The sequence below is a fragment of the Corapipo altera genome, unplaced genomic scaffold (assembly GCF_003945725.1).
Source record: "Corapipo altera isolate COAL_440 unplaced genomic scaffold, ASM394572v1 61411, whole genome shotgun sequence".
Classification (NCBI taxonomy): Eukaryota; Metazoa; Chordata; class Aves; order Passeriformes; family Pipridae; genus Corapipo; species Corapipo altera.
The window spans coordinates 2,922,393-2,935,971 of NW_020884875.1; the positions used below are offsets into that span (position 1 = coordinate 2,922,393).

The window sequence follows — 13,579 nt, forward strand, 5'->3', positions numbered from 1 at the left end:
GTAGTTCCGGTGTAGGGACGGCACATATTCCTCTTTTGCGCATGCGCATGAGCCCCGCCGTGCCGTACCGCGTCGGGAATGGACGCCATCAAGTCACGTGACTACCAAAGGCCCCCGTCTCTTCCTGCCCCGGCGGCACCGCCAGAGGAGGAGCCGCTCGCCCATTGGATGACTGTCTACCACGTGATTCCCAGTGGACAATTAGGTGTCGCGGTTTCCCGCTCCGCCCCTCCCCGTCCCGCAGCTCCAGAGATGGCGGCGCTGGGGGCGCGGCGGCTGCTGCGGCCCGGCCGCCGCTGGTTCTCGCAGGCCGAGCCCAACAGCCCCTCGCTAGCCTCCGGCCCCGTCTACCCGCCTGTGGTGGCGTCCATCACGGCCAAGAGCAAGGCGGCCCAGCAGCGGCGCCGGGAGAACTTCAAGCAGCGAGTGCACGCTGCGGCCACGGTGGAGGAGAAACTGCGGCTGTACGAGAAGCTGCAGCGGCCCAAGTACATGGTGTATCCGCAGACCTTCGCTCTCAACGCTGACCGCTGGTACCGCAGCTTCACCAACACTGTGTTCGTGCCGGGCGTGCCCCCGGGAGCGGTGGCGGCGGAAGCGGCGCCCAAGGCCGGCGGAGACCCGGGAGCGGGAGCACTGGGGGCTGCGACAACCTCGGGGACTACGACAAGCCTGGAGCCCGCGGCGGGAGCGCTCCCACCCCTGGATATGGGCGAGCTGCGCTCCCTGGCCTGCGACGCCCTCCTGCAGGAGAGCTTCTATCAGAACAAAAAGCGGCCGTTCCTGTACCGTGACCAGGAGCACACGCCCGGTCCCTTCCTCACGCAGCTCGTTTCCACCCTCGCCGCGTTCCTGTCCGGCCACAATCCGCTGCTGGCGACCTCCTCCCTCGGTGCGGAGTGGGGCTGACAGAGAAGGGGACGTGGGAGCCTTAGGGCAGTGGGGTCAGTCCCAGCCAGCAGCAGTGTCGCTGGCTTAGCTGTTCAGATCGGATGTTCAGGCCATCACTAGTAATTTGTCTCCATCATTCTGTTTGGATTAGGGATGTTGTGTTTGGCTGCAGCAAAAGAATTGGGAGAGTTTCAAATGCCCAGGGGCAATCACCATTTTTCTGTATTCTTTTCCGTTTCAGATCTAAAGCCCGAAGTTAACTATTACTGGCATCATGGTGAGGAAGTTGTTGCTCATGGACATCGGAAGGGTAGAGTTGATCCTGTGCGATTCCAGATAGACGATAAGCCACACCTCCAGATCCGTGTGCCAAAGCAGCTTCCCCAGGTGGGCATGTTTCCAACAGCAAATTAATAACATTCATTTTCATTTTTGTTTCAGGCAGCCACTGAAACCATGCAGCAGGTACTGTGTGGAATAACTGTTTTTTCAGACATGTGGCACATTAGTGTGTTTTGCAAGTCTTAGCTCCCTTACTACCCTGTGGTAATTGCTTTGTAGATATTGAGACAGTCTCCTGAACTCTAAGTTGATCCTCTCTACACTTTAAATTGCACATTGATTCATTTAATTAAATTCAGTTTTTAACATTTTATGCTTGGAAGTGGAGGCATAAATAAGGAATGTGTTGTGAAATGTACTCTTTTCAGTGGGGAAGAATAGTACTTTAGGAATGGTGAAGAACAGAATGGAGTAAGAGAAAGCACTTATAATCTGAGTGTGAGCTCTCTTGCTTCTTGATACTGATTAACAGTTATTTTCTTGAATGCTCAGTTTCCTGGAAGTATATTTTGTTTCAATATACTAGTGTTTTTCTTGCAGGTTTGTACAATGATAGTTGTGTAGGCAGTGTGGGTCTGGTTGTTCTGTTAAAAAACGGAAACAAAAAACTACTGCGCTTTCTGTAAACGCAGAACCTTTATTAATAAAGTAGTTGTACAGTTTGCTTAAGTTAGTACTGTCAGATGCTACAAAACTTGGCATTCTGGAAGAACTGTCTGGGCAATTAAAAATGTACAATGCAGAACACCGAATCTGTAAACTCACTCTGCCAGTTCAAGTTAGTTTATTGGCTACTGCTAGAAATGTTTTAGCTGTTTTTCTACAGAAGCAGATTGTGGTTTTGAAGATAGTACCAATTGGCAACTTTGGTAGCATCATTTCTCACATTGATTTCATATTTTGCAGAAAAATAAGACTTCAGTGTAGGATGACTGTGCTACCACCCATCACAAGACAAAAGGTTCTGTTGCAAAAAATGAGTTTCAGTTGAGGTTATCTATATGGTGTATGTAAGCAAGATTTGCACTTTCTGTTGTCTGACCAGAAAGTACTGTAATATGTAAAGCTTGATGTCAGAAACGTGACTTACATAATGGTTTTTCTTTCTTCTGCTGCCTTCAAGGTTGTACCCCTGGATTCAAATCTGGGAGATGTTCCTGTTATTAACCACAAACCATCCAAACTGCCGTTGTTCAAAAAGCAGTACGAAAATAAGGTATATATAGGTAAGAGCTTCTAATCATGAAATGTTAACTTTTTTTTTTGTAAAAAAAAATCCAACAACAAAAACCAATACCCAAAAAACCCCCACCTAAATTCTTCTTTTCCCACCAACTGAAAAAAGTTGTGTATTTTTATATGTAGCTGTCATCATGGCTAGGCTTCACAAACGAAGATTTGGGAAAGGCTCTATCCACATTTGTTACAAGCATGCTGGTGGCTAATAAGGCCATTGCGAGATAGACATGTCCGATTGCAAAACGCACAGCAGAAAGGCTCCTTAGATGGTAAATTGTGCAAGACACAATTCTTTCTGCGTTGTCTTTTCTCCTCAAGGGTGATCCTCTGTGCGTTCTCAAAAGCATCAGCAGCATTATAGATGGTGTGTCTCCAGGCCTCCCGATTGGAGGCCAGAGTAGACCAGTTATGTTGATCAATATGGCCAAGGCTGAGATGTTGTTTCAGGGAGTCCTTGTATCTTTTCTTCGGGGCTCCTCTCTTGCGGCAGCCGGTGGCAAGTTCACCATAGAGCAAGATCTTAGAGAGGCGGTGGTCCTTCATCCTTGAGACGTGTCCTGCCCAACGCAGCTGTGTTCTCAGCAACATGGCCTCAATACTTGTGGCTGCTGCTTGTTCTAGAACAGATGTATTGGTCACATAATCTGACCAGTGGATGTTTAGGATTGTACAGAGACAGCATTGATGGAAGTGTTCTAGGAGTCGCAGGTGGTGGCGGTAGATGACCCATGATTCGGATCCATACAAAAGAGTAGACAGCACTGTGGCTCTGTAAACACTGATCTTTGTACTTTTCTTCAGGTGTTTATTACACCATACTCTTTTATGGAGTTTTCTGAAAGCACTATATGCCTTTGCTAACCTGTTGTCTATCTCTCCATCAGTCTTACCATCCGAGGAGATGAGGCTGCATATGTAGGTATACTCTATAAATATATGCAGTATATAAATCTCTATTGAGATTTCATGTCAGTTAGGCAGTGGGGAGTAGCATCCTCCTGCACATGGTGTTGTGTGTCCAGATTTTCTTGAAAGAATTGAGCTGAATAGAAAATTAACAGAAAACTACCTTTGAATTTTGATACATCTCTTCAGAGGCATTTTATTATGTGAACTCTTACCTTTTGGAATTGGGCAGCTCCTCCAGTCTCACCCAGAATCTCAACATTTACACAGATCTACAGTAGAGGTTCAAACGTTACATTTAGAATCTGATACTGAAGATGTATTTGTGTGCATAATAAAAGCGTTCTCTCTCTTTCTGATTTTTTCATTTTGGGGAACACAGGATCGAAGGTGGCAGATCCTTGCTGTTACGGACATACCCAGTTTCATCTTATTCCTGATAGACTGAAGCGGGAGAGGCTCATAAAAGCTCGCCTTGAGGATCAGATTGAAGTTGTTTATCGATCAAATGGTATTGCCAGTCTCTTTGCATGGACAGCAGCACAAGCAATGTATCAAGGTGAGACAGTCAACTTTACAAATTCTTCCTGGTTCTGAATGCCTGCTGTAAAGTTCTTTAACCTTTTCTCACCACCCCCTTTTTCTCATGATTTTGCTTCTGAAGACCATCTTTTAAGTAGGTCTTTACAGATTTAATTGAACTAATAAATGAAGCAAACCTTACAAAAGAGAGTTAAAACTTTGTCTTTGAGTACTTTGTTTCAGGGGGAATTAATTACAGAGAAAAATATTTTTTCATATATAATGCTAAACCTTTGCAAAAACCTCAATTCTTCTTTCACTTGCTCTTTCCACTGTAGTTACTGGGAAATGTGGTAGGTATCAAGCAGTTTTGGGTTTTTTCCTCTGAAACAACTATGTTGCTTAGCCCCTCTTTTTGTAGTTCTGCAATTCTATGAAACCACAGTGAGTGAAAGAAAAATGTCAGCAGCCTTACTTTAGGTTTTTTGCCTACTTTGGTCTAAAACTCCCAGAAGACCTGGATGGATAGATCAGATCAGTCTTTTGCTTATTCTCGTAAATATAATGACTGTCTAGTGTTACTGTAAGATACCTGATGGTTTGTAGTTTTACTTTAGAAACAGCACATGAAAGAAAATCCTTTGACTATGATGTATATTTCTGGCTCTGCATCAAATTTTTTATGTGACAGTGTCTTAGAAAGCTTGACTTAACTTTGTGGACCTAAATTGTTGAAGTCAAGTAAATCTTGACTTCAGAGCTGGTTGCTGCTGTAAATACATCACGAGTTAAAAGGGCAGCATGGTTCAAATCTGTGACTTTTTTTTTTCTGTAACAGTTTCTAACATTGTTCATCGCACATGATACAAGTATTTTTTAAGAATATTACTGTTCTAGTGCATAAATGTAATGCATGGATAAATAGAAAAATATTTAAAAAATACTAATAATGCTTACTGGAGGTTGTTTGAAGCATTAATACTGACAGAGTGTTCTTGGTGTTGGTTGGTAACTCTAGTAAGTTATGTTCATGGATATATGTGCATGCTTCTATCATGTAACAAATGTTCATGCCCTTGAGCAGCATGGAATAGTTGAAAGACATTTTCCCTCAGCTCATTTGCAGGACTTTGGATGCATTAGTTGCTTAACTGATTGGGAGAAGTCACTTGGCTGATCAGCAAGTGGTTTTTATCAGTTGGTGATAGGGAACTGTGTGCAAAACACAAGTATGTCCACATCTTAGACATACCCTTTGTTGCTACTTGTGTTTTGTTTAGTCTGTATGAAAAAAGCAAACAGGACTTTTCCCCTACTAAGCAGCTGCTGCAATTCCCAGTACTTTTCTGTATTTCAGGACTGGGGTTTAGATATGTGTGCCGATAGAAATTTCAAGCCCTGTATAACTAGTTGTATTTGTTTATTTTGTAGGATTCTGGAGTGAAGCAGATGTGACTCGTCCTTTTGTGTCACAAGCAGTAGTGACTGATGGAAAATACTTTGCTTTCTTTTGTTACCAGCTAAATACTTTAGCGCTAACAGCAGAAACTATTAAAAATAACCCTCGAAAGAATATCTGTTGGGGTACAGAGAGTAAGCCATTGTATGATGTTGTGGAAGATGGTAATGTGAAAGATTTTAATGATGAAGTCCTGCTTCATTTGGTTCGTTTTCTACTAAATAGACCAAAAGAGTTGTAAATCATTAATCAATAAAGTGTTGCTTTGTATGTGCCTGAACTTCATTGTAACTCCATGAAGTATGAGCTAGAATATGCCTTATTTTTAGTTAGGTGTTTTTCTAGCAAACACTGTATACATATTTTATGTTATTTGGGTGTCATGGTTTGAGAACTCTAAAATCCACTTCTCTAGTCCAAGCCCCCCTCCCACATCTCAACCCAGTGTGAGATGGGTTTTCCAGACAAACACACGAGACTCAATATGGGGGGGGAAGGGAATATATTACAATGACTGTACAAAATAAATACTACAATAAATTATATACAATCTTAACTATTTCTATCATGACAAAACAGTATTTACAATGGATCAAATCTCTTCTCCCTTCCAAAATATCTCTTGGCTCTCTGCCACTTTCTCCGGCCAGTGTTGTTTTTGCCGCCGCTTCTGCTGCTCATGGTGGAGAAAACTCCTTCAGCTCTCAGCTACAGAACCTGACCCAGTTTAACACTGTTCCAAGTCCCTGTAGCCCTGCAACGGGGCTCCTGCCCCTCAGCTCATGGCTTTCACAACATGGCTACTTCTTCAACAACTACCACTACTTTCTTTTCCAGTCTGCTTGTGATATGTTTATATTTTGCAGAAGTGCTCATTGGCTCAAACCCCAAGGGTCACCACCCCCTGGGGTTCTACCATTTTATAACTTCAGGGGAAAAACTGTTTTCCCCTACCACAACATATTTTATGTTATTTGGGCCTTATTTCTTTTTAATGTATACTACTATACACTGACAAATAAATGTCCAGAGTACCTGAATGTCTTTTATTTACTGTTAAAAGCCTGTTGCTCTACACGAGTGCTTTTAGCAGATCCACAGGTTTATATTGAACTGTCACAGCAAAGTGTGAATTTATGTGACCATCTGATAGTATCACTAGGAAACTGCTGTCTTGATATTTATCACAGACGATAAATTTCTAATTTTGTGCCTGAGAGAAGTTAAATGCTTATACATTCTAAAGAGAAAGTGAGTTCAGAATAAAAAGCGTTTCTTAAAAGTGTATGGTTGGCAATTTAATTGTATAGTAAGGGAAATTTCTAGACATGGAGCAGGAGTTATGATGAAAGTTGCTTCCAAAGATTGCGTTGTAAACATGCATACACATTTTTACATTGTCACCTCCAGAATCACGCTGAGTACTCTCAAATGCATTTGGAGTGTACAGTTTTCCCTTTAGCCTTTGATTTCATCTGTAGATATCTTGATGTTTTCGTTGCTGATACTTGGATGTTTTATGGGTGTTTTTAGTAGACCACAGCTGAGCCCCAACCACAGCAAGGATCTTTGATTCATAAGCTACAACATCATAGAAATATAGAGTAGTTTGGGTTGGAAGGGGCCATTGAAGCTCGTTTAGCCCAAGCCTGCAATCAGCTGGAATATTTTCAATTAGATCAGGTTGCTCAGAGCCCTGTCTATCCTGACCTTGAATGTTTCCAGGAATGGGGCATCCACCTACCACTTCTCTGAGCAACCTTTTTTTACTACCCTAATTTTTTGCAAAAAATCTTCCATATATCTAGCCTGAATTGACCACCTTCTGGTTTAAAACCTTACCCCTTGACCTATTATAACAGGCCCTGCTAAGATACAAGGACTGTTTAGGAATGTTTGCTTATCAATGAAGTGTATCTGGTTCTGAGATAATTGAACATGCCTAGGATTTGATGTAGTTTCATCCACTGCAACTGACCTTGGAATTTTCCAGTGTTCTTGTAAAGAGTCAAGTAGTTTCTTTTTAAAGAGACCATACTGAGTCATATATAACTGATGTTGAAATACTGGCCTGCTTAGTCTTCAGAAAGAGCAATAACCCACCTCCTGCTGTAAGCTGGCGTACAAAGTATTTTGCTAATGGCAGATGAAGTAGTTGTAGGGTCTTATTTGACTGGTACTTTGCAATGTTGGAAAGTGTTGCCACTTTCTCCACCACAAAGGGATAAGTTGAATAGGTAAGATGTGCACAAGTATTGGTTACGTTTTAAGAGAAGTAGGAAGTCCTTAAATGCTGATTTTTTTCTTAACAGTGCTTGAATGTTACCAGTTCTGAAAAGTGCTGATCCTTGAATTAAAATAATGATCTGTATAGAAACAGATGATAAACTACTGGGTAAGTATGTTGGTTATAGAGAATGTCATGTGACCTGGTTTAAAAGGGGGCGGTTGATATTTTTTCTCTAGTGTGTTAAAGGGACAATGCAAAATGAATGGAAGAATATGAAAAAACACTAGTTGAATATTCTGACCCTATCACAGTCTTTATAGTTGATGCAATATGGTACTGCCTTCAGCTTGAGACTCACAGTTAAAGTGTGCCTGTGAAAACTGACATGTAAAGTCCAAGAAAGCCCAGCTCCCAGAGTTTAAAAGCTTCTAATTTTTCAGTGATTCAGTGTTTTGTCTATCCTATGTGTCTTCAGCTGTAATAGTGCAAATTCAGAGAACTTTTTTCCATTCTGCAGCTTTCTTATTGACTGAAATATCACTGTAGATGTGTCTCCTGGTAGTAGAACCCAGAGCTGGGAGTGAGGGAGGAAGGCTTAGCATGAGTTGGCACTTTATCAATTGCAAAGTACCAACTTAGCTTTCTGCTTTCTGCAACAGGGAAAAACAGTGGGTGGCACTATTTTACCTTCTGGTGAGGAAAAACTAATGGGTGTTGTTCTGCTTTTTTGTCACTCACTGACAAAGTTGAGATATCCTAATGTATCCTAATGCAGCTTTGTACAAGAATCTTTCATCTCCAAGTCCAGTTTGGATGGGGCTTAGACATTGTTCTAGTCACTAAACACTGTTCTAGTGAGCAGTGTCCCTGCCTACGGCAGGTGGGTTGGAATCATATGTTTTTTAAGGTCCCTTCCAATCCAAAGCATTTGAGGATTCTATGTTTTACTCGTCTATTCAGGGTGCTCAATGCTGCCTTACAACGATAAAGTAAAAAAAGCTCTGTTTTCTTTTGGGCTTTTTTTTTTTTTTAAATATTGTATGCCTACTAAATGTTTAAAAAATAGAAAACTGAGAAGCTGTAGTGTTCCCATTCTTCAGCTTTGCTCACCAGAAACCTCCCATGATTTTACTCCTCTGAGTCTCGTGGGAGTGCCATTCTTTAGCACTCTGTATTGTTGAGTTTGCTGTTTAAAGGAAACAAAAAAAAGGTGATTATAAAACACAGGATGGAAGTCTCAAAGTCTGGATCCTTTTTTCTGTATTAGTTTCTGCTTAGGCCTATTGGAGCACAACACAAGGGAACATAAAGTGGACTCTAAAAATTGGGTTTTACATAATGAGGCATGAATTTCCTCTAGTACTGAACTATTTTGCTTAAAACTTTTATCACCTTCAAGTGGCTAACTGACCCATGAAATTCTGAGTGTATTGTTGTTTCATATTATAAGACTACAAGTGGTCACTTGGAATAGAAAATTCAAGTGGAGAGGAGGAGATGGGAAGACTGAAAGTTTCTTGTGTCTCCACAGGGTCATGTTGCACCAAGTTGTTTGGATAGACAGCTCCATTTCCTTTTGGGCAGGAGAAATACCTTCAGCAGTTATAGCCTTATTTTGGTCCTGCAGAAGCCTCTCCCGTTATTTCTTCTGTACTCAGTTTTTTTGTCATTAGAGAAGACACCCACTTTTGTCTCAGATGCAGATGAAGGTTTTCTGAGGCAATAGCAACTCTTGGAGTCAGCTATTGGTGAGAGAGTCAATTGATCACTTGATATACTGGCAGTATACCTCTGATGGAAGCAGTGAAAGTGGGTTTCTTGTATAGTATTAAAGAAGCTCCTCCTACTCTGATTCTGGAAATCCTGGACCATGAACTATAGAGGATGTTAGTAAATCTAGGCCAGTAATGGTTAAAAGGGTTGTGCTGCAGCCCTTTTCTAGTATCCTGACAAATGGGGTAAACTTTACTTGATAAATACCCAGTAAAATAATTTTTTAGAACTGAGTTTCTTGGAAGATCTGGCTGTCCTATATCTAGAAATGGACTAAGAATTACAAGCTACAAGGAGTTAGTATATGGACACTATTTATACATTTATTAATGCATGTTGTGATACAAAGGGAGGAAGTTGTGAACCTCACTACATCCTCCCGCAGGAGCAGGAGTTTACAATTAAAGGGATTGTTCATATCTAGTTCAGAATGAAAGAAACCAGTCTAAAGTCTGCCATGCTATTTGGCCTGGCAACTAACCCATTGGTCTTGAAGCTGGAGTTTGAATATGTGAGGTTATCGATTGTTTCTGTAGCTTTGAAGATGATCTGGGTAAGCTACTTACCATTGGTAACAGATGCTTTATGATGAGGTAATTTATAACCGTATAAAAAATCCTTGAAAAAAGCAAAGAGGCAGAAGAACACTTGGCATGCTTTTTTATGTCTGCAGTACTAAATGAGTATAGCTTATGCTATGGGAAAGATAAATAATTCTATACAGGTCAGCAGCTTTATGGTGTCTGCTCAGCTGTATTGACCTATAAATATCTGCAATAATTTTTATCCTCTCTTTCTATTGTGCCTGGTTTCTGCATAGTTTGAAGGTTTTGTCTTTAGCTAAAGTATTCTTGGAATGGGCATTCATTATTTCTTTTTTTATAGATATTTGAAGTTCAATTTATTGAACTAAATCTCCTACAGGATCTTCTCTGTATTACCTTTCTCATTCCTAATAAGTGATCCTTGACTTCATTAGTTGTATAGCAAGAAGAGTTGATCTGAAATCTTCCTTCTGTTTCTTTTCTCTTTTTCTCCTTTCAGCATTCTTTTAAATCAGTACACTTTATCACTGCTCTCAAGGGACACAATATAGGATTGTTTTCACTGTTGGAAAGTGTAGCTTGTAACAGAAGACTACCTGCACTGCAAATATGCAAGCTTTTGTCAGTCAGATATCCTAGTGCAGGTTTACATTTCAACCTCAAATTTCAGCCTGTAAAGACCTTTTGTTTGGTTGGGGTTTTCTTAATCAGTTTCTGCACTGGCACATTTCTTTAGGTAATTGGAGTTGATTACGGTTTGGAATTTTAAAATTTAAGTTCTGGGATTATTTAACCTCAAGAAAAGAAAACTCGGGAGACATTTGATCAGTGTGTAAAAAATACATGATGGGAAGAAGTGAAAAAGATTTGGCTAGGCCTGTTTCAGTTGTAGTGAGAGGGCAAGAGGAATTGGCCAAAACCTGAAAAACAGGAAGTTCTACTTAAACTTTTTTTTTTCTATAATGACAGGTGAACTCTGGAACAGTTTGCTCAAACAGGGATGTGGAGTTTCCATCCCTGGAAATAACATCAGATGGATCAGCTTTGGCAACCTGCTGTAGAAGACCCTGCCCTGAGCAGGGTGAGTGGACTGGTCAACAGGTGTCTTCCAACTTCAACCATTCTACAATTCTGTGAAAATAAATTGGTGGTCAGCTTATAGATAAGACACTGTAGATGTGTAGGAAGAAACCATGTGTGGAGACTTGGATAAATAGTGAGCATTGGCCTGAATCTTCTCTCTTTTGGTCTTTTTGTGGCCATCCATGGTTATGTGTTAATTCAGCATAAGTTTTACTTGTTATGCAGCTGCAAATGGCTTCAGCAGAAGACCCTTATATTACATCTTCCTTTCTTGGTAGAGTACTGACACCAAGAATACAATTAAGAATACACCAAGAATATACTGAATTGCTGTGTCTGCAAGTTTATCTCAAAGCACATTTGTGTCTGAGTTTCTATCCATACAGTAATTCCTTACATGTGACCTTTGACAGGCCCAAGTGTCTTCCTCACTCCAGAAGCCAACATGGGGCAGTGGTGACTCACCCTGTAGTGTTGGTATAGGAATGTCGTTGGTTTATGCTGTATGCAAGCATAGATAACAAATTCAAACATTTCCTGAAACTCCCAGTGTTAACTGTCAGAGTAGGATACCTCTCTTTCTGAAGGCATATAGTGTTTTACCTACGTGATTAATGATCCCCTGTAATCCAGTTGCGGCTAAGAAGCTCATGTTAAATATTTTATTGTTGTCTTAATAGGGCAGATACACCAATTCTTTGGGAAATCTTGTGCAGATACACAGACAGACCTTTCCATGAAAAGCTTCTCAAGTTGAAAGCAAAGAAAGATGGGGGGAGCAGCAATGCCTCCTTCTTGGAGAAAGTATCCAAAAGCACAAAGATTGAGGTGGAGTTAAGAGTCAGACTCTTTGGTAGGACAATAAGATATAGGTCTGTTACTGTGTTTACACAAGAGATTTGCACTATTAGATGATTTTATAATTGAAAGAAATAAGCTGTAATTTTACGTTGCTTCTTAATGGTATTTTATTCTTGATTTGGAACTGGCTATTGGGTGAGGATGATGATGATGATTACTATTACTACTATTACTATTCTCATTTATGACAGGATATTTAAAAAATACTTACATACTTAATGTTTCAGTAAGGTAGGTTCCCACTGGGATTTTTTAAAGTATCTAAATAGGTTAGATTCCTAAATCCTAATAATTTTAATGGAATTTAGTTTTAGATTTCTAAGGTACATATATATTTTGATGATTTTTAAATGCACTTCTAAAGTCACTAACCTGCTTTTTGAAATTGTTTAATCAGATTTCATGACAACACAAATCTACTAAGTAAAGTATTGAACTTTGCTCAGACTGGGCAGTACATTATTTCTGAAGTGTGCTGCTTTTCCGTCTTGCAAACACAGTATGTTATGCAGACCATGAGCTGAATTAGTACACTGGCCTGACAGTTACAGTTAGTACATTAGGCCTGGCATCAAAGAGATGCTAAACAAAATTAACATAATGACTATGTGTTTGGACAATTACTCTCTCTGGAGATATACCTACTGGACTTTTCTGAAAATGTCATACATGCACAAAGAATTATGGCTTAAATAAATTAACTATATTTTTGTTGCAAGCCACTGGATTGCATTCTGTGGATGACTGGAAGCAACTGGGGGTGATTTCAAAATCATTTAATATTGCAGTTATTGTTTCCTGTGGAGGATAGAACAGTTGCTATGGTATATAATCTGTTTGACAGAAGGGGATGAAGTTTAAATGTCAAGTGTGATGTTGCCATTTTACCTTCTGTGTTAAAAGATGTCTAGGAAAGGGAAGGATGGACTGAAACACCTCACTGAGTACTGCTTGAGCCAGACACTGTAAGGAAACTTGAGAAGACAGGAGTCTCCTAAAAGCAAACTTCGAGCTAAGTGGACTAAAAGTGAATTGTGCATCTTGAGACTGTAAACAGAAATGTCTTTATAGGAGAGGATAGATTATTTATATTATCTAAAAATGATTACTTAGAAAAATAATAGCTAAAGAGATTAAACTAATGCAAAGTGTATTGCTCCACTGGTTAGGTATTAATATATTTAAATTATATGGACGTTTAGTAACCAAGATAAGGCATCTCTGGCTAGATACCTTACTAAAACTCGTGACCAAAATCCTTCTGACACACACTAGGGAAGAAATCATCTGAAAGAGCGGTCTGCTAGCAGGTGTATTTGTGTGTTCAGAGTTAGGGGCAAGTGCCAGAGCATTTGGGTGCTGTGAGTACAGGGAAGGGTATGGTCCCCCCTCAGGCTTTCCAGCCTTCAGGAGCCTCCTTGGCTCTTGCCAGTCTTCTCTCTGGAGATTGTACACCCTGTTTCTCCCAAACTCCTTCTGGGTAGACCCTTTTGGGTGCCTATGAGCTACAGATCCTGCATTTCAGTTCAGGAAGGATAACCAGGGCAGCAGCCTCTCCTGTGAATCCCAGAAATTGACTCAGCCTCACAAATCCTGCAGGGGGTCTTTGCTTCTCTCTCTTGCCCTTTTAAGGTACTTTAAAATTTTGGTATCTAGTTATGGTACTAAAGCAGGTTTAAGAAATATTCAGTTGAACATGGAGTCTTATCTTACGTAATGGAAAAACTT

At 40.5% G+C, this 13,579-nt stretch overlaps 1 protein-coding gene across 1 annotated transcript; it reads left to right on the forward strand.

The window, feature by feature from the left end:
- Positions 1–153: 153 nt before the first annotated feature.
- MRPS30 (mitochondrial ribosomal protein S30) lies at positions 154–5,639 on the forward strand. The gene is made up of 5 exons (XM_027635268.1): positions 154–892; positions 1,133–1,278; positions 2,357–2,459; positions 3,761–3,937; positions 5,332–5,639. The coding sequence occupies exons 1-5, from the start codon at positions 169–171 to the stop codon at positions 5,598–5,600; spliced, it is 1,419 nt and encodes a 472-aa protein (XP_027491069.1). The 5' UTR covers positions 154–168; the 3' UTR covers positions 5,601–5,639.
- Positions 5,640–13,579: the final 7,940 nt, after the last annotated feature.